This window comes from Paracoccidioides lutzii, assembly GCF_000150705.2.
Source record: "Paracoccidioides lutzii Pb01 unplaced genomic scaffold supercont2.2, whole genome shotgun sequence".
In the NCBI taxonomy this organism is placed as follows: domain Eukaryota; kingdom Fungi; phylum Ascomycota; class Eurotiomycetes; order Onygenales; family Ajellomycetaceae; genus Paracoccidioides; species Paracoccidioides lutzii.
This window is the reverse complement of record NW_015440948.1, coordinates 650,994-676,470: the sequence shown is the minus strand read 5'-3', so window position 1 is coordinate 676,470 and position 25,477 is coordinate 650,994. Positions and strand designations below refer to the sequence as shown.

Here is a 25,477-nt window from a genome sequence, read left to right as displayed (position 1 = left end):
AACAGCAACAAACCGCAATGGAAAACGGCGCCTCCGAGGGCAAAGACCCCTCCGCATTTCTGACTGAGATCACTGGCGCCCCCGTCACAGTCAAATTGAATTCTGGAGTGGTCTACAAAGGTATGTTCTGCTTAGCATAAATATTTTCGGGCACCATATCTAACTGCTGTGCGATTCTGGTTCCATGTAGGCGAGCTGCAGTCCGTTGACGGCTATATGAACATCGCCCTAGAGAAGACGGAGGAGTATGTCGATGGCAAGCTGAGACGGAGCTATGGCGATGCGTTTGTGAGGGGAAATAATGGTATCATTCATTCTACATTTCAAACATGTATCATATCATATGCAGTGGATTATGGAGGAGCCTTTGCTGACTGTTTACCGAACCATAAGTGCTCTATATTTCTGCCGATTAGAAACCACCACGCCGTTCCCAGCTTCGTATTTACTATGATTGTTATCGCACAAGACGCGCCAATGAGCAACTTTTACTGTTTCCTTTTTTTTCCCCTTCTCTACGTGAAGCATATATCTTTCTTGTTTGGATGCTCGTTCAGTTTTCTGGTTACATCCTCAAATGGCCGTTTTGCATTGAATATGGAATGAGAATATCTATTTCTTATACTTGAATTTGGGAAATGGAGCTTATACTGTACGATTCTATGGCTACTTTCTACATACAAAGGGATATGCGGTTTATTGTGCTTCTGCACTTGGCCCATGGCGTCGGCGTAGAGGACTGAATATGGTTGGACCATTTCAAAATCATACATTGTGTTATCATGCTCCCTTCTTCGAGACAACTTAACGACTGCTCATTTCACCTCGAATTTGGTTTTGTACATGGGGGTCGTTGATCGCGGGTTGAAAGGAGGTCTTCATATTTTGCGTCTTATAGTCAGGATGCTGTGGATATGGCTATGGGTATAGATAGGGATATTCTGGAATTGGACGTGGAGCCATAGCCTATTTATCTGCATGCATTCGCAATTCCCGTCATGTATGTCATATTGCAGTTGATACCAACTCGCGGTCAATAATCGTTAGCCATTGCGGAGACGTGGCATGTTGCATCAGCGATTATCAGATTATAATCTTGAGTTAAAATTAAAAATAACAATCCCATACAAATCTAATCGTTTAAATTCTTCCGTCCAGATGTCATTGCTGAATATTCAGAATTCTGCTCAGTCCAGTATAAAAGCTGTGGGGGTATAAATATTATAGTTAAGCGTTTGGGGACCCGCAGAACAACAAAATTCGAATAGAAAATGAAGACATCTCACAAATGCCCCTCCAACCACCCCGCCATGAAACACAGAATAGACAAACACCGCAGCTCAAAAACACCACCTACAACGACTACAACACATGCACTCAGGTATAAAGTTCTCTCAATCTTCTGAACAGAATACCAACACCCATACCTGCCTATAATACCCAAATGATACGCGCTCTAGAGCTGCCCCTCATTTCTATCTCCAAAAATGCCCCTCATCGCCATCTCCTACTCCCACGGCAAACTCTCGATTCTCAACCAACTCTTCCTTCCCCACCAAACCACATATGATCCTATCTACTCCGCATGCGACGCCTGGCATGCCATCCACGACATGCGTGTCCGCGGAGCCCCTGCCATCGCCATCGTAGCAGCCCTATCCCTCGCCATCGAATTATACGATTTAATACAGAAGGGCAAACTCTCAGATCAGGCGAAGGAGGTTGAGCTCTTTATACGGGAGAAGTTGGAGTATTTAGTTAGCAGTCGGCCGACGGCGGTGAATTTGGCGGAGGCGGCGGGGAGGTTGGGAAAGATTGTCGTTGCCAGGAGTTGTGGGGAGGGAGTGATGGGAAGGGAGGTGGCGGAGGAGTATATTCGGGCGGCGGAGAAGATGTTGGAGGATGATGTGAAGGATAATCATGGGATTGGCGAGTTTGGGGCGAAGTGGATTATGAAGAAGGCTATTGATGGGGCTGAGGGGAAGGGGAAGATTGCGGTGTTGACCCACTGTAATACTGGGTATGTATTTTATTCTAATTTTATTGTTCTTATATATTTATATATTTTGTCTGCGAACAAGTTCGATTTTCTAACAGGGTGGTACCATAACATAGCTCCCTCGCCACAGCAGGATACGGAACAGCTCTAGGCGTCATCCGCTCCCTGCACGCGGCCAACTCCCTCAAACACGCTTACTGCACAGAAACACGCCCGTACAACCAGGGCTCCCGCCTTACCGCCTACGAGCTCGTCCACGACAGCATACCGGCCACGCTCATCACAGATAGCATGGCCGCAGCCTTACTCGCGCACAAAAGCGCAGGCGTGGGCGCCATCGTCGTCGGCGCAGACCGCGTTGCTGCCAACGGCGACACGGCAAATAAGATCGGGACGTACGGATTAGCAGTTCTGGCGAAACATCATGGGGTTAAATTCCTCGTTGCGGCTCCCCGGACGACGATCGATATGAATACGAAGAGTGGGGAGGGTATTGCCATTGAGGAAAGACCTAGGCAGGAAGTGACGAGGATTCGGGGGCCGCGGGTTGGAGGAGAGCAGGATGGGTTGGGTGCTATCGAGACTATCACCGTTGCGGCGGATGGGATTGACGTGTGGAATCCGGCTTTTGATGTCACGCCTGCATCGCTTATTGATGGGATTATCACGGAGGTTGGGGTTGTGGAGAAGGATAGGGATGGAGTGTTTCATTTGGAACGTGTGTTTGAGTGATCGCTGTTGTCTTTCGAGGTAGCGGTGTTGTTTTCTTCGGTGCTCCGTGAATCGGTGCCATTTTCGGTATTGGGGTTGTCGTTTGAATTTGAGTTTGGGGCTTCTGGATTTCCTGCCATTTCAACGGCCGCCAGGAGAGCGTCTAGTTTCGCCTCGAGGCTGGTGAGATGGTTCTCAAGGGCTGAGGCTGTTCTTTCACCACTGGATACCCATAACAGAAAAAGCGTACATTAGTTAGATTTCGGGGATTTATCGATAAATTGGAAAATAAGTTTCATGGAGAAATGAATACTGACTTTGCGACGTCTATGAATGCCTATATGGGGGTGAACTTTTTAGTATAATGTGATAGCTGCTAAGCTGGCGGCAAACTGTAAAAGGACGCGGAGGTGGAAACGGAGCGGGATGCTGGATGCAGAATGCGGAGGGAGCGGGCATACAGCATAGCATGTACGTACCTGGGCGAGATGCGACTCGGGAGTCCCCTTTGTGTCAGACGCTGGATTTCCGTTTGCTCGCCGCATAGTGACTGGATGGGAGCGCGAGGGGGCACTCTTCACATACACACGTATAATCTAGGTAAATATACCTTACACCCTTTCTTGCTGCATCTCTGAAATGTTGAATCTTGCTGTTGTTCGAACCAACAAAAAGAAGCTGGTCACCACATCACGTGGCCATGTATGAATACGGTACAACGGTACATAATTACGCTACTTCAGCCCCCCCGTTTGCTGAGGGCAATACAGCCTCTATATAGTTAATCAGTATGATACCCTGCAATTGACCTCCGGCCCATCCAAGTACTATTATATAACCCTTCGAAGAATTTCCTCCGTGAACATCCAAAAACCCGACGAAACAGGAGGACAGCTGGCCCGTATCTCCCTATAGTCGCAACGTGGTGTATTCGATATTCGACAACTGGCCTCCGCTTGCACATGCCTTATCCCGTTACCTATTTTGAACACCTATACATATATAACGCATACACGCATCCGCACCGAAGCGGACCCAGCAACCTGCCTTTCCCTTACTCTACGAAGCTACCTCCCCAACATTCATAATGGTATGTGACAACATCAGTATCTCCATATATCCCACGGTCTATTCCATCCTCCCATTTTTATGCAAGAATGCTAAGAGACCCCCACTGCATTTGCAGGCCCAAACCCCCCAACAACGCCGCGCAAATGAGCGCTACGCCAAACTCGAGGCTGCAAAGCGCGGCAAGCCAGATACGGGCGTCAAGACAAAACCAAAGAAATCGCCTATACCGGTAGGTTGGGTTGGTATGTCACCCCTATAGAATATATAAATACGTGCTCAATGGCTGTTGGGGTTGTCAACCAGAACTGACAGGTGGCCGTTGGTTTTAATAGTCGTCCTCGCCTTCGTCGTGTGTGGTGGTATGCTCTTTGAACTGCTCAGAGTTGTCCCTGAGCTGTGGGGGATTATTTCAGCGTTTTTGACTAAGCGGACGAGTTAAGGGTGATGTAACGGAGCAGGGGGATTTTTTCCCCCTTGGATCTATTAATATCTTTCTTGTATTTTGGTAGAGAGAGAGGGGGGGCATCTTCATCATCTCACGTCCAATTTTCCAACCTCTTTAACGCCTCCAGCGTGTCCAACCATCTCTCTCCATCCTGCCTCCCGTTTTTAATTTTCTTCTAAAAAGTGGCGTCTTCTCTCAATTCTCTTTTCGAATCCGGACACTCGTAAATGTGGTTTGGGTGCACCTTTTACTTCCCTAATGTCCATTTCGCTATCCTTTATTGTGTTTGTAAATACCCTTTGCTATACTTTGTGCCCAAGTTCCTTTCGTATCATTCATTATCTATTGTTTGGGATACTGGTGTATTTTTATTTTCTGATATTTAAATGAAATGAATATTATCATACAGCTCGCATATCCCCTCGTCTCCTCGCCTGCGTCTGCTTGGTTCTTTTAGTCGATGGCCCGATTGTGGGCTTATTTTTCTATTTCCACGTTCTGATTGAGGTAAGATGGCGGAAGAAAACTAAAACAAGAAGAACACATATGGTATGCTTCATCGATTTCTGTTTTTTTGTGCTGTTATTAGTAATACTGACTTTCTAACTAGTTCGAATATTTGTTTAGTTATGTAACTAGTGTTGGATGAGAACGTTGTTGTGATCTAGCTACGTGTTGCTTACACACACTGACAACTAACTAGTTTATTGTTTCATAGTTAATTAACTACGTAATATCTTCATTCACTAGGAGTATCAAAACGTATGGCTTCCAGGAGTTACGTAGATGTGCGTACTGCTTGCTATTAAATTAGCACTCTGGATATACATATCATGTCCCTGCATGGTAATTCATCTGGTCATGAAGCCTCGATCATTGCATTACCAACACCAGTACCAGCGCCAGCCTCAGCCTCAGCCTCAGCCTCAGTCTCAACACCAGCATTGTCCCTCTTTTTCTTAGAGGGCTTGGAGGATGAAGATGAAACCTTTTTCTTTTTCTTCCGCTTAACTTCCGTGTCACCAGTTATACCTTGGGTCACAGCACCCGAGCCGCCAGCTGCAGCATCTTGTACCAGAGATCCACCGTCACCATCTCCATCACCCACCCCCTCCCTCTTCGTCGTCTTCTTCGCCTTCTTCTTCTTTGTTTTCGTCGTCACTTTCGACACTGCCGCTGCACCTAACGCTGGCGCAGTTTCTGCCTTCTTTTTTTGTTTCCGCTTCACAAGCGTCCCCTCTGGCGGCACACCATGCGCAACCTGCACCCGCTCTGACGCTCGCTGCATTTCCAGCCGCAACCGCTCAATCTCCCGCATTGCCTTGGCCATCTCCGCATCCTCCGCCTCCCTGCACGCTATGTCGTGTACGCTCAGGCCCCTTGTCCCCGGCCCAGGCCCGCTAGCTTCTTCGAGGGACAGATTGGATAGCCCGCTCGAATCTACTTCGAGGATGGAGCGCTTGATCTTGCTCTTGAGGGTTTCTGCTGTTGCAGTTGCGGAGGCGATTTCTGTTGTGACGCCGTCGTTGGATCCTGTGACGTTTATCGTTTCGTCGCCCATGATTTCTACTCTTTTAGGCTTTGAGTGGGGTTTTTTGGGTCTACGTTCTGCACCTTCTGGTGGTGGTAATAGTGTGGCTGACGTTGTTTGTTTACTAGTTTCAATGGCCAGGTCGATGATTGGAATGGAATCTATGTCTAGTTCTTCGCCGTTAGATGTTCGAAGAAACTGGTGGAAAGGAGTTGACGTTCCTGATGACGCGTCGTCCTGCCCTATATAGAATGGGTCGTCTTTGTTGCGATCTCTCCGCTCGGCCCGTCGTCGAGCTTTGGCCTCTGCGCTTTCCGCGAAATCGTCTGACAGATTTTGGTAGGATACTGCTGACTGCGTGTTTGGTACTTCTTTGGTGTAGGATTGCTGTTTAACGCTGACAGCGTCAGGGATGTAGTAGAAGTCCCGGAAAACATCTTGGTCGGATACATCCAACCAACCTTCCTCTGACTCTTGTAGGATGTAGGGGAGTCGGTCGTTCAGGGGTTTGTCCAGATCAAGGTTCTCAGGCTGCGGGACCTTCTTCTGAGCACCTACAGCGACTGGGTTTAGTTCAAGGCCCGTGAATAGGCTTGGTATAGCTGATGAGAGTAGTAGAGGCGTATCAGTGCTAGTTGGATCCTGTGACGAAACCGATTCTGCCGTGAGACGGAGAAGTTCAAGGAATTCAATGGCACGTTCTTGAACATCCAGGTCCGGATGAGATGATAACTTCTCCAGAAAGTCAATGATCCGTGCCAGAAGAAGTGAAGCCTCGCTTTGTCTGGAAGAATCCCATCCATATGAGGAGTTCGGCGAAAGAGAAACGAAAAGCTTAGGGATTGCCTGAAGGTAGGACGATAAAACGATGCTAGATAATGAGATGTTCGAAGGGTGAGTCAGGGAGGTTAGTGTACGGTCAGGGAATTCTAAGTATTCCGCATATTCCCCAACTATCCAAGCAGTAGGTTCGAGGATATCTGTCCCAGCTGCGCTCGCGGCGGGGAACAGTGTCTCTCGATTGTCGATCGATATTAACGATTCTGCCGCTCGAGTGGCTTCAGGTCGCACGATTTTTACGCGCACAGCAACATTGCGGAGTTCGTACCCAATTCGAGAGGCAACATCACCCTTATGGGAGGACTGGGTTTCTGACGCGCTAGTTGACGGTGGGATGAGGCGAACTAGCTGCACAAGCACCTCAACATACCACTCAAAGTCTAGAATTAATGAGTATGTATCTCGTGAGCAGATATCTAGTATTTGATGTAGAACTTCGATGCGATAGTGGCTGGGGAGGGCGAGTACGGAATCATTCCTCTTTTTGATCGACCGTAGTTGTTCCTCAGGGTCATCTCCATCGATATCAGCCGACGGAGTTACCCCAACGGACATTGAAGAACTAATATGAACGTCATCCGTTGGTGTGGGGGACGTTTGCAGCTGAGTGATTAGCCTGTTGACCACTGGGCGTAGAGTATCACTGGTAACCATCCTGCATACAAGCTCGAGTGCTTGTAAACGGATGGATACATCGTTATCATCTAAACAATCCATTATGACATCCTGCTGCATAGCCACCAGCGCTGGGTGTGAGGCGACAATCCTGTTGAATGCAAGAAGCGCGACGTATTTCACTATAGATCGTTAGATTTCAAACGATCTTACATGAATGATCAAGGAAGATCTTACAGTTTGGATCACCTGCCATGACAATCATGCCACGAAGCTTTTCCACACACAGGTTAGCAATTTCCTCTCCTTCCCGCACCCCTTCAGCGCCGTCAAGAATCCCCCCCTGAATTACTCCATTTATACACTCGTAGAGTAAGGACATCGCTGTCGTTGTTTGAATGATATTAGCCAAGGGCCTGAGAAGTTTCCGAACCAGTCGGGGCTCAAGGGGTGTCAATGACGCAAACTATATATATTAGCTACGTTGTCCGTCCATCAGAACTTATCGGAGCAAAGCTTACAAGCTTGATAATTTTAATAGCCATCCAATTATTCCCCCCATCAACTAAAAGTTCAAATAGTCGAGGTGCAAGAGGAAGGAAATCTTGAGGCCTTCTCCAGCCCAATTCACAGACAACATTAATGACAGCAGCAGTAACGCTGCTATCCTCCTGATCATCCATTAAACGTTCCTTGATCTTTGGCCAGGCAATTCGAAATGCTTCTGGATAGACTAAAGAAACCCTGTACAGGTTTACCACGGCCTTCTTGCGGACTGCAGGGTGGGAGTGAGATAGACGGGATAATACGTCTGTCAGAAGCGACAGAGCAAGTGAAGGAGAAATTATATGCGGCAGGGTAAGAAGAGGTAATGACATCGTTGGGACCGCAGGTGAAACCATATCCTAAAATAACGAGGAATCAGATATGTGTGCTATGCTGCATATAAATATACTCATATACTTGTATTTCATATCTACCTTTTTTAATAAATTGGTAGCCAGCATAAGGACTTCTGTGTCGGGACGGAAGCTCTGGACCGCTCCCAGATAGCCGACACGCTTCTGGGGATATTTCGCTGAAGACATAACCTCGAGCACATTGAATGCAGCCCAGGACATATCATATCCAAACATCTCCAGGTATATCAATTTTAGCAGAGCCGTTGCTTTTTTATCTTCAAGGAATAGGTCAATCGAAGTGCTCGTGTAAATGGCATATAAAAGAGAACTACAAACCCATATCCTGCGACTTCACCTCAAACCGACATTCCCTGATGCTGTCCTGTATATACTCGACTTCATTGCCCTTGTGATTCCGCAGACCCCGTATGAGGTCATACAGCGATTTCTCGAACCTGCGGAGTCGCATAAAGTGTCAGTTTAAGAATCCAATCTAGTGTCCACTGGTTTGCGGGGAAACTAGGAGGCGGGGAACTCTCAGACATGATCGCTAGAAGGTATAGGACCGTAGGATTTCAAATTATCACTTCGGAATACAAATTGGAAAAGTACAACTCTTTGATCTAGGCTGTTAGGATATGTGTTGTGTATGGGACACTGATATCGAACCCGTGTTGGCGGGATGTCGGCGGAAGGACATGGCTTAGGCTCGCATCTTCCGCCAAGGACAACAGGATAAAATAGTAGCTGAGAGGTTTGAATTATCGGTGTGGAGTAAAAGCTTCTGCACATAAAACAACTGCTTGGATATCAGAGCTGTTATGGAGTTGCAGTTGATTTAGATAATAATAAATGAAGTTGTTGATGTTTTGAGTGATTGAAGTTGAAATGCCTCCAAGACGTCACTCACTGTTTAGTCAGGCAAGGTAGTTAGTTAACTAGTTAACTCAATGTAACTTAATCTCTAAGTGAGTGAGCCACATAAGTGAATGAACCAACCTCCCCATCATTAGTGCTTAAATTGCTTAAAAGAAGTTTTCCTTCTTGAAAGAAGACTTCATGACTTTTGCATTGTTGATATTTTTAATTGTTAGATCAAGACACGCGTAGATGTTTGAGAAGTGGCTCACTCGCTTATGTGGCTCACTCGCTTATAGATTACGTTACTACGTACGCTAATAGCCAATTAGTTTAACTATTCAAGTAGCATCTTACCAACCTCAACACATCCTCAACAGGTTTACCATAGACAACTTCATCTGCTACGCTCTTCGTTTGGTGCATTGGGGTATCACATAGTCAATGCCAGAGTAGCTGCTATAGACCTCTCATCGCACATAAAGGTATACATTTATATCAAGCTCAGATCTGCTATAGGTGAGTGGGGAACCGTGCAGGCGACTAGGACCCCGTTCTCATGCACCGAACAAATAAACTGAACTAGACATGATAGAATATATTTGACTTACATTTCAGGCTCCGAAGCATCATGTCATCATCATTGCCACCGGATTTGCAGATGGCTCTGAACTCTCCTGATCCGCGCACTGTTCTTCGACTCTCACAGCAAGCCAATTCATTCCTCAAGACCCATCCTGCGCAACAACCCTCATTCCCCTTTTCCATGTTTGCTGCTGCTGAGACCCCCGAATTATGGGCAACCTATGAACAACTTCTTCTAGCTTGCTTGAGAACGGGAGATGATGAAGCTGCACGCCAATGCCTGGAACGGCTATCAAAACGATTTGGACCCGCGAATGAGCGCATCATGGCGCTAAAGGGCATCTACGAAGAGGCACTTGCGCAAGACAAATCTGCTCTAGAAAAAATATTAATGGGATATGAAAAAGTGCTCAAGGAAAACCCAGTGAATGTGGTTAGTTATCTCCGCGAATTACCTCTGAAATCGGCACCTGCTCCCTCCAGGAGGTGAAACTGATATTCTCTGATACAGCCGATTTTGAAACGACGTATCGCGCTCTTACGGTCCATGTCGCGGCCAGTGGATGCCATATCCGCTCTAGTAGAGTTTCTGGATGCATTTCCTACCGATGCAGAGGCTTGGTGTGAACTTGCCGATCTCTACCAAACCAAAGGAATGGGCACCCAGGCTATATTTTGCCTGGAAGAGGCTTTGTTGGTTGTACCAAACGCATGGAACGTAAGACATGTCTTGCAGTTGAAGAACGGAGGAGCGGACCAAGACCTTTGGGCAGCGAAACGAGCTAATCCGTCTCAATTCAGCTTCATGCAAGACTAGGAGAAATAGAGTACATCTCATCCACCTCATCAGACAATCAAGAAACATCGCTGAAGCTACTGGCTGATTCCGTCCGTCGGTTTTGCCGGAGCATTGAGCTGTGCGATGACTACCTCCGTGGGTATTACGGGCTTAAATTGGTATGAGGCAACGATATTTGTGTCTTAGGCCCCACCAAGAACCCTTTCCATCATCCCCCACCATGCTAATGTTTCACTCGCCAGAGTACAAGTCGTATTTTAGATAAACTACAGACAAAGGCCGGTAACCAATCGAAAAGTGACGATACCTTGCCGTCACAAGAAACTCTCACGAACCTTCAGGCCCTGTCGACTAGGAAACTGCGTGAAATAGTCCAATCAAGATCAGCAGATGTCGGGAACTTTGAGAAGAATCAGAGTGAGCTAATTGCTGCCAATGAATTACTGGGTCGAGAAGATAATTAAGGGGCCAAAAATCCCTTCTTACGTATGCCTTTTCTTTACCTTCTCAACTAGTTCCCAGTCGCGTGCCGAGACGAATGGCTATACCAGCCTCTTAAGGTTGGTTGATATTTCTTCCTGGTAGCCTCTAGGGAGCTGTTAAGGATGGGCCGATATTTTGAATTGCCAACCTTCTCTACCAACCACATCCCCTTTCTACCCCTCCCTTTCCCATTCCCTCCGCAGCCTGACACGATTCGCTAGCCAGTCGAATATTGACCTGGAAAGAAGCACGGAACAAGATTCCCAGACTTTCCGAGATTCCTCTGTTGGACGGCTGGAAATAAGCGCAGAACGAGGGACGTATGCTAATGATGCAATACTATTTGGTGCTTGACCAAATTTTTACCATCCTGGACGAAAGCCTCATGTCATCTACTTGACTTTATCTTATCAGAAATGCTGAAGGCCTCTTGCACATTTTAAATTATTACCATTTTTATATCTCAACTTCATTCAGCCACAATCACTATACATACAACTCGGCTGATGACAAACAAGCAATCCAAAAAGCTTGACCTTCGTGCTAATAACCACAGAATATGTTTGCCTGAGATATACTGTTCTATTTTAAATTTCAGTACCTCTACTATTGGCTCCAACGCCGAATGTGCCCTACGACTAGCGCACTTGGATCGGGCAGGAAGCGGCGACGTGGCACCAAGCATTTGGTTTGGCATGTAGACTGTTTTCTCCTGTGCCTTTGGCGTTCCGTCCCCTATTGTGGAATGGTGGACAATGTTGACAAGGACAAGAGAAGGGTACCAGTGTGGCTTTTGGACCTTGATGCTGTTGCGATTTGCAAATTTGAACATTGCCCAGGAGACTCACATGTGCATGCGCATAAGTTACTGGGTTTTCATCCTGTTTGAAAATACATTTTCCCCTTCTCTCGTTTTCGTCTCAGTTCTCACCGCCTTTAATAACTTGCTTCGCTGACTCATGATGGTTTTGAAGCTGATGCAAGCCACGATTCCTTTGATGGCACATTCTTATGCCACCGATTTGTGGTTGGAGTATGTCACCGAGTGTTGTCTAACAAGGCAGCATCTTGCCTTGTACTGAGTTTCATCCCTGAACTGGATTGGTGCGGTATTAGGATTAGGATGCGGGCGGAGATTGCGGAACTTTCAGAGGGTAACATAATATGCTCGGATCTTGTCTTATCAATCTATCATTCGATCAGTCAATCTCGCTTCTGCTTTCGGATTCAACTCCTCTCTCATATTCCGACTATTGATACGGTCTGATCCACCTCCTCAGCCTTCCAGCCTGGGATTACCTCATTTTTTTTTTCCGCTCCAGAACGGAGCTAGAACCAACCTATGGGATGGATAACATAGATCAGGCAGCAAAGAGCAGGCAGGTGCTGGACAAAATTAATTCCTCTTACCGAATTTTCCATACCATCCCATCCAGGCGTTCCTGCAAACCTACCACCCGTGTGCGCACAGCTGAGCAGTGTTGGCACAAAAGGGACAAAACACGATAAAGGCCCACGACAGAGACGGGAGTGTACAATGCGATAGCATGCAAGTATGCATGTTTCGGACCTCGTTAATACTTTTCCGCCCCTGATGCCACTGAAACAGTTTATCGTATAGGTGGGCTTACTCTTCGTGAGTTTGTGGTGTGAAGTTTAGGGAGGACTGGAAGTGCTGGAAGAGAAGTGACTGATTATTTGGAACATGAGGGACGAGCTGTTATCTATATGAACGGCTGCCAGCAAGGGGGTCTGGACCTGCCCTTTGGTATATTTTTAATTTTTCATCGCGGCCTATTTTTTTAAAATAAAAGTAAAAGTAAAAGTAAATAAAAGGTATTGTCATTTTCACGAACTTCTTTTTCACGTTCAGTTTCCTACAAAATAAGCTCCTCTAATCAGATGACGCGGAGCTGCAGCAGTTTACGAATATCCCGCCTGGATTTCCTTTTGCTTCCCATTATGACGCCTTTCCAAACAAAAGAGAGTAAAAAGAGGTGCGACGAGGCCTGATCTTCAGCGTGTCACAAACGTCGCATCGCATAAAATAAGGAGCCCAGTGTCAACCAGCGAACCACAACAGGGTTCCATTGATGCTTCTGGGGAAGGGGTTGGATATGCGCTCTTACGGAAATAGAAAATTAGCATAATTAATGCATACCGGCGTAAAGCACATCCGCACAGGACTCCTGTATGGCTGTCTTATCCCGATCGGATACCAAAAGGACGATTGTCTGGCGGAGGCAAAAAACGAAAAGAGCAAATACAATAATTTTCTCATTACCGCTTTCAGCCCAATGCCACATTGATTTACATAATTTGGCTTAAAAAGACAACGTGGAATAATGTACAGAGTATATGGAAATAATGGTACTGAGTAGCGTTTGTACACTGCATGTACTCTGCAAGTCACTCGTCACGCATCTTACAGTGAGCATGGAACCTCAAAGTGAAGCGGAAGGTACGTAGCCTGCCGACCAATCAGCGGTCCGGGGACATTGGGACAAGCGACTTGGGATTATTCCTCATATTCCCCAGGTCAACAACGTCAGGTTGCTGGTGCATGTTCAAACTTCTTCATGAAGGCCACCAATCACAGCAGCAAAATGGCATTGATTGCTATTTTACGTGATGACTGATTCTCTGCAGTAGTCAGGTCAAGGTTATCTCGTTGTTCGGGCGTTAGTGGGAAAGTTTCTCTGGGTCATGAATAGAGAGATTCTCCAGCAAGCGGCTCCTTTGAGACTGTCTTATATAAGTTAATTCAACCATCCTTTGTATTGGACGTTGAACTCATTACTGATGTTGATTCTAGATCTCTCTTCTTCTCCATTTCTAGAATGGTTGGACATGAGATTTCTTTCGCTGCCCTGCATATCAGGAACTGGATGCAGATGCAGTCAAACTCGCGACGGGGCAGTGTGGCTATCGGGCTAGTGGACAGTTACGGAACTTTTGGGCCTAGGACGATTTTTGTCGGGCTGGGCTTGATTCCATGTTCGACTGGCCAATTATCGACCCCAACTTAACTGCATCATCGACGCCATTGGTGGATTGTTTAGTTTTTGTTGCAGTGTTGTGATAAACAGAATTTAAGAGACCTGACTGTTCTTTGTTATTTCTGGTAATAAGTATATATTTTTGTCATTTCCCAGCTTGTAATATCTTTTTCTTTCTTATTTTTTTGCTTTGGAAGCATTTTGTGCGTGATTAACTATATAATTACTCCCTGGTCCCGGTACAGTGTACTCCGTATGGATGTTGATGTACGACTGACTCGCCCAAGACATACACGTTTCTTTCCCTATCATCCCTGCTGCGATTCTGTCTTCATACTCTCGAGCAAGAACCAGGATTATTCGTCCTACCACCTCTATCCACTAGGTATCCGACCCGTTCACTCCTTCTCGTGACAAGCACAGTCTTGCCCTAAATTCTAAGATCTACGGCAAGCAAAACAGAGAGATCGAGACTAAAACCAAGAGACGACTGTATTCTTCCATGCAACTGCTCTCACAGGCAAGAATATCGAGATTTATGCGACCTTTTTCTTCCTGGACCATGTATCATCCTTGCTACTATTCTTATCCCATCTATTAAATATACCAGCGTCATCGCTTCCCTCTCAACCACTGATCCGGGATCGTGCTGCAAGATCTGAATTTTGCCCTCTGCTTCTTTCACGTCCTCGTGTGGATTGGGCATCAAACTAGACGCCCGTCTCTGTATGGCTGTTTTTCTCGTTTTTTCGTCCGTTTTCTTTCCAACCCCACCAGCATCACCACCACCCCCTTGACCCAATTCTTCATCTTCATCATCATCATCTTCTTCTTTTTATGGCACGTATAAATATAAATATGTTATCTTTTCTTGCTTATTTATTTGGTTCTTTTGTGTATACATTATTGCTGTTAACCCTTTGTTGAAAGCTGTGCATGTGCTGTACCATATCCATCTATTACTATTTTGTCATATTTATCACCGTATTGATAATTTTTGTTACCCTTTTGAAACTGAAATATTACTGCTACTATTATTACTTTGCTACCATGCTGTGTACACTTCACTGATTGATTGCCCATTCTCACTCTTTCACCCTTTGATCAATATTTCAATGGTTGTTCCTCTCGCGCATGCTCATCTCTCGTTATCTCGATCTAGCATATCCCTCACCATCGATCTGATTGATTTTGCCGCAATCTTGTTTGTGGCAAGACGTTTATCCATAACTTAAATACCTGGTTCTTTGAAACACTGATCTGGCAGTCCGCTGCTCGGCGCATTTCCAGTGTCCAGAATTCCCATCCCCACGAGCTTGGGGCATCAGCCGTCGCTCACTCAGCTTTGAGCCACATCACACCTTCACCCACCGCCTGTCCCACCAAGCGTATCTTGTCAGGGCTTTCTTCCTCGTAAGAAAGAAGCCCAGACAAGATTTTGCCTTTACATCAATCCCATGCCGTAAGTTTTTTCTTTTTCTATTTTATTTTCTCTTTTCTTGTTATTCCGTTCTCAATTTTATTTTCCTATTTTCCCCATCCTTTCATAACCTTCATTTTATTTTATTTTGCAGTCGCGGCTCTCTGCCTCGTTTAAAATCACTCTTTTTTGTCATTCTTCTCTTATTCATCCTTTATACACATTCGCAGTCCAAAAAAAGATTCCAAAGGCAACCAAGAAGGCTTGTGGGTAAGGTCCTAACTCGTATTTATTTTGCTCTCCCTCTAGGTTAAACATAAGGATTGATCATGAAACCTCCCTTGGTTCTGGTAACTCCTCCATGACCGACGAAGAAGACTCCTCTGGCACTGGCGTTCAAGTCTCCCCTCCCTCCGCAACTGGTAGCCACGACCATTATGATCACTATGACGTCGGTGGTGATTGGGCCCATCTGAGCTATCCTGATGAACTAAAACCCTCCGACTCTGCCTCCAGACCAAGAACTTCTAATCGCCATCACAATCCTAACGCCGCCAGATCGGGGCCCAGTCGTCGTCATTCCACCCGCCATCATCTTCCGCCAGAACGGGAACCAGGAGCGCACCGGTCAAGGAGGCACCATCACCCTCCCGCTCCCCCTTCGCCAGCGGAGAGTGAGGACTTTGGTGACGACTACGAGGAGGAGTACCCCCCGCCACGAGGTCCGCCCGAAAGACCATACTGGGCTCCCCATGCTCCCGCTCCGCCACCAGGGTATGCCCGGAGTGCTGTTTCCGCGCCATCATACAATCCATACCCCCAATACGGGAACGTGCCATACGGACCCATGCAGCCTGCGCACGCGGGGCATCCTGGGATTACGTCGAACCAATTAGTGCAGTTGGGACACATGGCACAGATGGGCCATATGGGCCATATGGGTAGTATAAATGGGCACATGGGCCATTATCCGCCAGGCCAGCCGCAAAATTACCCTTATGGACCATCCCTGTTTCCCCCACATCCACAAGCACATAATCATCCAATACCCCCACCTTTCTTCAACGGCCAAGAATACCACATTCACCAGCAGCAAATTCCACATCCACGAAATCGCCATGTTCACCACCATCGCCGGACGCGGAGCCAATCTCACCCTCCACCGCCACTACGGGATGAAAGTGAAAGCCCCCCTCCCAGACCTCATTATGCCCATACTGTGCACCCGGGACATCCAATTGCTCAATTCCCACACTCTCCCCTTTGGCCCTGCGGATATGGTTCCTTACGCTGGCGGGCCCCATGGAGGTCCCCACGTTGGTCCTCATGTCCTTGGAGGCCCACATGGAGGTCCTGGCTACTTCTCCCCATACGGGCATCACTTTCCCCTGCCCCCTGGCATGATTGCACCACATTTCTTCCACCAGTTTCAGCGCCCACGGTCGCTATCTCCGCCACCGCCAGCAAAAGAACCTTCTTCTCCACCCACTGCTCCAACCGTGCCGCCTCCACCACCCCAGCCGGATTCCAAAGACGAAGCGATCGCCCGGCTAGAGAAGCTTATTCTCGATGAACGAATGGAACGGGAAGCCAAGGAAGCTGCCCGTGAAGCTGCTATCGAAAAAGCTGCTCGTGATAAGGCTGCTGCAGAGGAACGCGCAGCTATAGAAAAAAAGATCGCTGAAGAAGCCGCAGCCAAAGCAAGCAAAATCGCAAGAGCAGAAGCTATGAAAGAGGCGGAAGCGAAAGCCGCGGAAGAGGCTGTCAAGGCTAAAATAGCTGCAGAGGAGGCTGCAGCACTGGCAGCCGCAGAAGCCGCGGAGAAGGCTACTATTGAGGCCAATGCTAAGACTGCAGAAGCCGTCGCCGCTGCCACTGCGGCTGCGCTCGCGCCTCCTGCTGAGAAGAAGAAGCCAATTAAGTTCAAAGACGCTGTTGGAAGGAAGTTCAGTTTTCCTTTTCATCTGTGCAACACCTGGCCGGTAAGTTTCATTCAAGTTCAAGGGCCTGTATCAGATTTCTGTGATCTCAATAGCGCACAATTTTAACTATCTTTTGTTCTTCCTATAAAATGTAGGGCATGGAGGATCTTATCCGACAGGCATTCCTCCACGTTGACAGAATAGGACCTCATGTCGCCGAAGGCCACTATGATCTGGTTGGCCCAAACGGTGACATCATTCTCCCACAAGTCTGGGAAACTGTAGTAGAACCGGATTGGACCATCACTATGCACATGTGGCCCCTTCCGGAAGAGCCCAAGACACCGGATCCATCCATGGTACTAGAGGACGACCGTAACCTGGTTACCATCGTGGATCTGAAGCGTGCAGAGGCTGCAGGTGCGCCCCCTCCTCTCTATCCCCCTGTTCCGCCGCCTCCTCCAGATGTCGCGGCCTTCATGGCTTCGGGTCTGCCGCCACATCTAATTCCGGATCCATTTGTTGACCTTCACCATCCAATTCCAGCGGATGCGCAACCACCTCCACCGCCTCCCGGTCCAAAAAGACCGCGTCCCCGGGATCTCCCTGCGGGAGCCTTTGCTATGTGGATGACGGGAAATAGAGGCAAATTAAACCGGGCTTTAAAAGCGGCAAAAAAGCCTGAAGTCATCCCATAGCCGCAGCAGCAGCGCAACAACATGATGAATCATTGCTGCGCCATGTGAATTAACGTTGGGTTGATGAAAACACAATAAATATCGCATCCCGCATCCGGCAAATCATTTCTAGCAGAACACTCCTTTGCCCCTTCTTTATCCCACGATCCTTCTACAGATGACTGACAAGGTATTCATACTACTGGACGAAACATAAACAACAATGGAAAAAAAAAAATACCCAAAAATACCCGTTAACAGGAACAACAATGACTGGAATTTGCTTTCATGGATATATATCTCCCGCCTAGGTTGACTAATTCTTGAACGCGGAAACAAAATTGCCCAGACTGAACTGACTAACAACAAAACCCGACTCCTCGAGGAACCAGGGCAATGTCCACTTCATTATGTTTCTACCACGCCTCACTATCTAGCGGGACATGGCGCCAAGAGGAAAAATGAACCCCTAGAAAGCTTAATTGTTGGTTTGTCTTGTGTTTCATACTTACAATCTATATTCTTTTTTTCCGCTGTTTCCCTTTTTTGCCGTTTTAGTCGGCTTGTTTGTGTCTCCATGTAGTTATATCCTGGACCTTCATCTGTCCTCCCTCTCTCCATCCTCTATCTCTCTCCTTGATCCTTTATAAGAGTCCGTTGTGCGTTGTTTTGTTGTTATCTACTGTTGTCATGTTTTATGAGTGCTATGCTTTGATTCCTGCTCATCTGATCCCCCCCCCCCCCCCCCCCCCTCCCTTTTTTTTAACTCTCATCTCCTTACCTTCTACCTATCAAGTTCCTCCCTCATTTTCTCCTGTCTTGAATGGATGGAGAGTATACCACTGTTATCAGTTAGGAGCTCTAACACAAACCTGATTCCCTTCAACTATGTAGTACTTTCCTAAATTCCTTTTTGGGTTCCTGTCCGATACTGGCGGTGTTCGGGACAAAATATTGAGAAAAGGCATGTGGGGGTGAATATGCCACTTTCGATTTGTTTCACAAACCGGTGAGAAAAGGAGCAACGAAAAGGCTCGAATGGCGGTGTTTCACTTCCCCTTTTTCCGCCTAGGATCTTGCTATTCAGACCCTCTTTCCTTTGCATTTTTGTATTTGAACCGTTTTCTTTAGCTTTTTCATTTAGATTGGCCCTTTGGTTACTTAAAATATATACCCAATTCTATCTATCTATTTCGTTTATTCATTACTCATAATAGCTTGCAATCTATGTGTATGAAAGTAATAATTTAGTTATTGGTCTATCTAGAACTCCTTTTATCAAACAGTTTTTCAGTGGACTTCCGTTAATACTGAGTCTTTCTCTCGCTTCTTATTGTTTGTATATACTCATTCCATCCACTTCTATGGTTACGGAGCGGCAGCAACAAACCTATCCCTCAACTGTCTGAATATAACATTAATTTCGTTATCTCTCTCCACTACGACCATAAATAAAGCCAGAGAAATAAAAATATCAAAAAAAATATTAACTAATAGTAGTGTGCAATAATAGCACAAATCGTTCCGTAGATGAGATAAGAAGTATGTCGTCCCTAGTAGCTAGCTGCTTTATCAATATATGTTTAAACAAATTCCATATACCCTCAACCCTCAACTCCAACTACTAGACTCCAACTACGACCCTCTGTACATGGAAATCGTTTAAACTTTTGTTTTACCCTTAAAGAGACTCCCCCTCATGCTCATGGTTAGACATATACCAAAGGTGGAGATCAAAACTACCATATGCAGCCTTCCTTGACCCCAAAGCCTATGAACATCCCATTCCCACAAATTAGAATTAAAACAACCCATAATGTCCATATTCATACTCATATCCAGCCATTCACCCTTGTGAGCGAAGCGGTTTCCACCCGGCAATATTCTCCTCAACATCCCCATCCAAGAGACTCGGCGTAGAAGTGTTAAGGGGCGCGGCTGACCTCCTAGCAGGGAGACGAGGCAACGACACCTCGGGTGAGGGTAGGTTAGGGTGTGGTAAGTCGCCAGTGTAACACCTTTCAGGTTTTGCCTTTCTAGGCTGGACGGGAGGAGGAAGAAGGGGCTTTGCTGGATGATTGCTTCCTGACGTGAACAACTCTGCCCCTCTTTCTTCTAATGTTTTGCGACGTGGGAGAGGTGGTTTGGATCCGGTCGTGGTTGCTTCTCTTTGCGGTGGTGTTAGGACTGGTGTGTGAATTGGAGCTGAGGGTGTTCTTATGATATTGGCATCTGCATTTGTGGTTGCAGTTGGAGGAAGCGCTATGCTCATTGTCATCGATAGGGGTTTTGTAGGGACTGGAGGCGCGCGTTTCTTAGGTGCGGCCAAGTCCCCATCGCTAGTTGTTGACAACTCAGTCATACTCCTACTTGGCAAAGGTGGTGAAAGTTTCTCTCCGTTTTCGATGTCGATAAGAGGTGCCTTAGATCGAAGGGGCGTTGGAGCCGGGAACCCCGATTTCCCGATGTCCGAAATACCGTCTACTTGGCCTTTGGTAGGAGAAATACTCGGATAAGAAAGGTGAATCCACTCGGACTCAGGAGTTGTAGAAAATGGATTTGCAGGTCTGCTTGGATTGGCAGCAAGTCCATGTGGTGGCTTCAGTGTCGACTTCGCAGGAAGTCCTGTTGTGAGTTAGAATATATATTTTTATTATCGCAAAATGAACCAAGTCCTACGGAAAAGCAGGCAAACTCACCGTTGTCAAGCCACCATTTATGGCGATCAGAACTGGCTGGCGGAAGTCCAGGGTCGATCGCATCAAATCCTATAAAGTCCTCATCCTCGTCATCCGTGTCCTCCGACCCAGAGTCTGCCATGCCGCTAATAATGCGATTTCGTTCATCTTCGTAGAGGCTCCTACGTATCTCTTCTTTCAATTCCTCATTCACTACGCTTATTTCACAATCGAAAGTCGCGTATACAGGGCGATGATCTGAGAACTTCAAGGACGCCGCATTGTACTCTAGTTGGCGTAAGTTTCCCCCTTTCCACAGAACCCTGTCACACCAGGCTGGTATACGAGCTTTTTCTCTATGCGTCGTTAGCATATGTTCAAAAGAAAGGGAAAAAAGATAACATACGATGTGTCATAGAGATCAGTTCCATTGTCGTACTTATATGTTGGAGGGAAGGTAATTCGGGCCTCCGAATAGAATGGGAACGTGAGGCCAGCAACCATTTGTAAATTGAGCTGCAGAAGTCAGCAGTGTGTTCAATAAAAGTTGTCGCGGCTAAGGATAAGTTACCTGATCGTTCTCATATAGAGTTTCTAAATCTCCGTCTTTTATGAGGCCCCTCACCCGGTCATTAGGCAAGCCAATTCGGTAATTGAAGTCTCCAAGCCATATTATGGCGTCGTGGTCTTCGATTGACCGATTTCTCTGGAAGCGAAGTCCTTGACTGATTGTTTGATAGTCACGATTCCGTTCGTCGTAATTTGAAAATCCGGCCGCAAGATGCGCTGTAACAAAGCATATTCGCGTGTTCGAACATTGCAAACGAATGGCGCATCCACCCTTGTTGCCGGCAATTCCAGACATACCGGTCTTGTTTTCAATTGTTAGTAATTTAGAAACAGCAGTGAAGCGGGAACGTTAAACTATACCTTTTTCACACTACCCTCAACAGCTTTTATATCGGTAAGCAATTCAGATTTGACAAATATCAAAAGAGCAGTGCCCACTAGTTGACCGCTTCGAAGGAGAACATATTCGCTCACACCCTTCCTGTTGGCGTAGTCATTTAAAGTGTTCTTCACAGCGTTCTCCCATATTATTCGGTTCCCAGGGTCAGTCGACATAATCTGTTGTGGGCTTAACTCAACAATCTCCTGAAATCCGACAGCGAATATCGCGGGATCCTCATGTAAACGATCAAGATGAGGTAATAACCATGGAGAGAGATCGGTTACTTTGGCTCCATCGCTCCGACCGTTGACATTGAACGTTCCAACCCATATCCGTATCCTTTTCGAGGAACTGAACTCTTGGGCCCTCTGCCTTAGAGCTCTGTTTACAGAATCACTAATGGGGTCGTATAGATGCACGGTACTCTGGCCAGTCAGAGTCCCCAAAAGGAGATCTATAGTATTTTGTCTCGCGCTATCAGTGAAGGTGTTCATATATAGACGGGCCGCGCTTTTCCTTATATCTGCAAATGCGCCGGCAAGAGACATCTTGCCATGTCGGGTATATGATGACTTCAAAGCGCCAGAACCAGCATATATTTTAGAGAGATTGTCACCATTGTCCGCCCACAGGGTTGAATGCCTCCTCCAAAATTCAGCCGGTGCTTCCCCACCTTGCTGTTCCAGGAAAGATTCAAGTGCCATCTGACTTATAATGGTCTGTACCAGATTGGTCCGATCCAGGCAATCTAAACAGTTTGTTCGAAAAAAGCCCTGTTGCTGGAGAATAACTGTCTGGCCCTTGCTTGCATCTTCAATAGAAGTCAATGGCTCTTTGTTTTGGTGAGAATCTATAGATAAAAAGAAACCGAATGCATCTGCAGAATCTTGGATTTGATGTCGAATTATGGAGGCACTCTGGTACCCTGCAGGGCCCTTTGTCTCTGCATGAAAATCAAAGTCTGTTGTACGGAGCAGATGGTGTTCGGAGGATGTGTTCGGATCGCGACTGTGTCTTAAAGGGCTTCGGGAGATATGATATCGATATCGTTGAGATAATTCTGCTTCTCCCGGTTTTAGTTCCGTGAGGAGGTTTACCACATGCACGGCACCATAGGTCAAAGACAAGCGATCAAAATGTCTATCAAACGCAGGTTGAGAGGCGTCTACAGACCTAGTAATTTGAATTTTCTGACCACCTATGGCAACGCTTTGTTCCCAGAAAATTGGGAGAGATCCGCGAACCTGGGTATAAGCGAAACATATGCCAGGAGGAACCCATACAATAGTTTCCGTTTCGACAAAATTAGAAACATTTCCTTCGTCATCGATACCGCGAGAATTAAACCTGGTTCCGGCCCTTCTTGAGGAGAGTCGGGATATCAACGTCAAGCTTGACGGTAGATTTGAATGAGAGGTTCGCAGGAGTGGTGTGGACGCAGGAATTGTTAACGAATAAACAAATCCTCGGATGGCTGATGTCAAAATCCGGGATGCGTCCAGTGCCTGGCGCTCAGATTCTAGCAAATGACTTCGAAACAGCAGTAGAGGCTCAATCATATGGGAGTTCCATAAAAAGTCCCTGTCAAGACTATCGATATCGAAGGAGGTCGTCTCCTCGGCCCTTTTAATCTGTTAGCTAAAACTAAGGTTACTTCTCTTCTTTGAATGGTCCCGGACAGGCTTACCTATCTTGAAGACGGTCAGTAAGATTGAAGTCGACGCTGTAGTAGAAGCTGCCGTCACCAAGCAGTTTTTTAAGAGGAAGAAATGGATTTTCGGTGACAACTTCGCGACCGTCATAGCCAGTTCCATAGTCGGTATCTTCAGTATGATATGCAAAGGCCGTTCTAGATTCATAATCCAGATCGTTGTCATAATCGGGGCGGTTCAAACAGTCTATTTATACCCTGTAAGTAATAATCCAGGCGGGTTCCAGGGAAGAGTACCGGGAAGAAATGATATATTCATACAAAATTCCACGTTCACGATCCTCTGGACAGTTTCTCCCGGGCGCACCGTAGCTGCCTGGGACGCATGAGATACTGTACAGAGAAAGATATCACTTGCCAACGCGATCAAGCCAAGGGTTCCATGTGCACGACCTAGGGCTCTGAAGCCCGACAGGTCAAGCGAATCCAGCGTATCAAATTCGATATGACACTTTGGTGGGCTAATGTTGGAGTATGACGCAACCGAGCTCGACTCAGAAGTGACGGGAACGTGGTTAAGGACCAGGCCATGGTTGTCAGAGATCAATGCCAGCGCCCGATCAGGCCGGTCTCGACAGAGAACACGCAGAGACATCGTTGCTGTGTATGCTTTGTATAGCGATGTAGTGCCTGGGGACGTGTGTGTGCATAGCTAGAGAGTCACCTATCAGGAAAAGAGGACCAAGTTACTACCATTTCCCAAGTCTAAGAGCGTTATTAGAGTGTTGTAGATGTGAAATATCTATATAGATATACGTTGTGCCTGATTGTCGCAGCGTTTTAGGTGGCGGGGAAGAATTGTGTTGGATTGACTTTGGCGGCCCAACACAACTTGCAACCTTGGTCAGCCAGCAAGCAAGATATTTACTAGGTACGGATATCAAAGAGTGGGCATTGCTGTATGAGTGTCTCTCATTATTTAAATGATAAGGTTTTATGTTTTAGTTGCCTCTCTTAATAGTTGTTACTTGCTTTGTTCTTTATTACGGTTTCCTACTGGTCACCAGCGGAGAAACGGATTGCCCGCCAAAGTATTAAATGCTGCATCCAGTTATTGATCAGGATTTTAAAGTCACAATAAATACCCCACTGCGAAGAGGATGACAGAATGAAAATATGATGTGATAACGAATTTAGGCTGTATTAAGAAACCCCAGCAAAGTGGGTAGGTAATACATATAATTAAAGATACAAAGTCATCTAGGGGAATATCCCTGGTGCTGCGCTTGCAATCGTCGATCTATCTTGATCAATTAAGCATTTCGAGCGTCATCATCAACATATTTACGCAAAGTACCAGCCGAAAACGCTTTCCCATAGATCCGAAATGGCTAACCCATATACGTATAACAATGGCTCCCATCCCCAATGATCTCATTTCGACGGTGGTCTAAGTATATATGGTAAAAGGTCGCATGTCCTCGTAGATCTCGTCTATCAAGGTTTGTCGTGGGAATCGGAAGAATGCCTCATCCATTCATCGCTGGAGTTTTTCATTTAAGGTTTGATATCCTGCGCGACAGGACCGACTCCAGTTCGCCGTGAGCTGCTTCATACAGATCACCCAGCGTCTGCATTTTGGCCACGATCGCCAGCTCAATCTCCGTCCTCTTCTTGACCAGTTCTGACAGGCGCTTGATTTGCGCTCTCCGGTGTCTCATGCTTTGGGCGTAGCTTGATCGTTAGAAGGTTGCCAATGTAAAAAGGCGGTTATCCCCTTATGCATCTTTTGATTTTAATAATTAACAATGTAAAACCCACATAGACAACTTGTTCGAATAAACCATTGTTTGTATCCCTTCCTCTGTTTTCTTAACCTGAGCTCTATGCTGAGCGCGGAGTTTCTGCCATTTGTGCTTGCTACGCTTTTCAACCTACGATCGACACATGTTTGAGTTAATATCGAGGTTAAATTTAACAAGCATTCTTCTAAAGCAGAAGCAATTAGCAATCAAGGCATGCAGATGTGCTTTCTCACGGCACTACTCAGGTCCTTCAACAAATCTGCAGGAGTCGATGAGACAAACAGCCCGTGATCTGAGTCGCTTTTCCCGGTGCTGACTCTTGCAGGGCGTCCGCGTCGGCCTGTGGTGGTTTTCTTCCCCGCCATTAGCTACCCTGGGACCAACCGAAAGTCTTAGGCTTGACGTGGTTTATAGCTCTGGAGAGTTTGACAGGCCAATGTGGACAATAGCCAGTTATGATCTTCGATGATGGTTGCGGTGAGAATGAAGCAGAAGTTTGATGGGAAGATTGCTCTAAATACATCGGAGTCTTCC

At 46.5% G+C, this 25,477-nt stretch overlaps 8 protein-coding genes across 8 annotated transcripts; 5 read left to right on the top strand and 3 right to left on the bottom strand.

The window, feature by feature from the left end:
* Nucleotides 1-17: 17 nt before the first annotated feature.
* On the top strand, nucleotides 18-454 carry PAAG_00845 (LSM domain-containing protein; the record flags this gene model as incomplete). Its single annotated transcript, XM_002796940.1, has 3 exons — nucleotides 18-120; nucleotides 191-304; nucleotides 417-454. 3 exons carry the CDS (start codon nucleotides 18-20, stop codon nucleotides 452-454), a joined length of 255 nt encoding a protein of 84 aa, XP_002796986.1.
* Nucleotides 455-1,487: 1,033 nt separating this feature from the next.
* On the top strand, nucleotides 1,488-2,731 carry PAAG_11180 (methylthioribose-1-phosphate isomerase; the record flags this gene model as incomplete). Its single annotated transcript, XM_015846875.1, has 2 exons — nucleotides 1,488-2,020; nucleotides 2,116-2,731. The coding sequence occupies 2 exons, from the start codon at nucleotides 1,488-1,490 to the stop codon at nucleotides 2,729-2,731; spliced, it is 1,149 nt and encodes a 382-aa protein (XP_015703482.1).
* A 1,066-nt stretch (nucleotides 2,732-3,797) lies between these two features.
* Nucleotides 3,798-4,220, top strand: PAAG_11179 (hypothetical protein; the record flags this gene model as incomplete). Its single annotated transcript, XM_015846874.1, has 2 exons — nucleotides 3,798-4,023; nucleotides 4,114-4,220. 2 exons carry the CDS (start codon nucleotides 3,798-3,800, stop codon nucleotides 4,218-4,220), a joined length of 333 nt encoding a protein of 110 aa, XP_015703481.1.
* An 865-nt stretch (nucleotides 4,221-5,085) lies between these two features.
* On the bottom strand, nucleotides 5,086-8,659 carry PAAG_00843 (AP3D1 protein; the record flags this gene model as incomplete). Its single annotated transcript, XM_015844156.1, has 6 exons — nucleotides 5,086-7,394; nucleotides 7,450-7,678; nucleotides 7,734-8,117; nucleotides 8,193-8,389; nucleotides 8,451-8,569; nucleotides 8,619-8,659. 6 exons carry the CDS (start codon nucleotides 8,657-8,659, stop codon nucleotides 5,086-5,088), a joined length of 3,279 nt encoding a protein of 1,092 aa, XP_015700937.1.
* A 944-nt stretch (nucleotides 8,660-9,603) lies between these two features.
* Nucleotides 9,604-10,820, top strand: PAAG_00842 (tetratricopeptide repeat domain-containing protein; the record flags this gene model as incomplete). The annotated part of the gene is made up of 4 exons (XM_015844155.1): nucleotides 9,604-9,990; nucleotides 10,069-10,275; nucleotides 10,359-10,514; nucleotides 10,599-10,820. 4 exons carry the CDS (start codon nucleotides 9,604-9,606, stop codon nucleotides 10,818-10,820), a joined length of 972 nt encoding a protein of 323 aa, XP_015700936.1.
* A 4,799-nt stretch (nucleotides 10,821-15,619) lies between these two features.
* On the top strand, nucleotides 15,620-17,878 carry PAAG_00840 (hypothetical protein; the record flags this gene model as incomplete). The annotated part of the gene is made up of 3 exons (XM_015844154.1): nucleotides 15,620-16,269; nucleotides 16,349-17,240; nucleotides 17,336-17,878. The coding sequence occupies 3 exons, from the start codon at nucleotides 15,620-15,622 to the stop codon at nucleotides 17,876-17,878; spliced, it is 2,085 nt and encodes a 694-aa protein (XP_015700935.1).
* Nucleotides 17,879-19,703: 1,825 nt separating this feature from the next.
* PAAG_00838 (SacI domain and endonuclease/exonuclease/phosphatase family protein) lies at nucleotides 19,704-23,793 on the bottom strand (the record flags this gene model as incomplete). The annotated part of the gene is made up of 7 exons (XM_002796933.1): nucleotides 19,704-20,482; nucleotides 20,557-20,891; nucleotides 20,942-21,051; nucleotides 21,107-21,406; nucleotides 21,466-23,110; nucleotides 23,175-23,385; nucleotides 23,460-23,793. The coding sequence occupies 7 exons, from the start codon at nucleotides 23,791-23,793 to the stop codon at nucleotides 19,704-19,706; spliced, it is 3,714 nt and encodes a 1,237-aa protein (XP_002796979.1).
* An 898-nt stretch (nucleotides 23,794-24,691) lies between these two features.
* Nucleotides 24,692-25,308, bottom strand: PAAG_00837 (hypothetical protein; the record flags this gene model as incomplete). The annotated part of the gene is made up of 3 exons (XM_015844153.1): nucleotides 24,692-24,860; nucleotides 24,960-25,072; nucleotides 25,177-25,308. 3 exons carry the CDS (start codon nucleotides 25,306-25,308, stop codon nucleotides 24,692-24,694), a joined length of 414 nt encoding a protein of 137 aa, XP_015700934.1.
* Nucleotides 25,309-25,477: the final 169 nt, after the last annotated feature.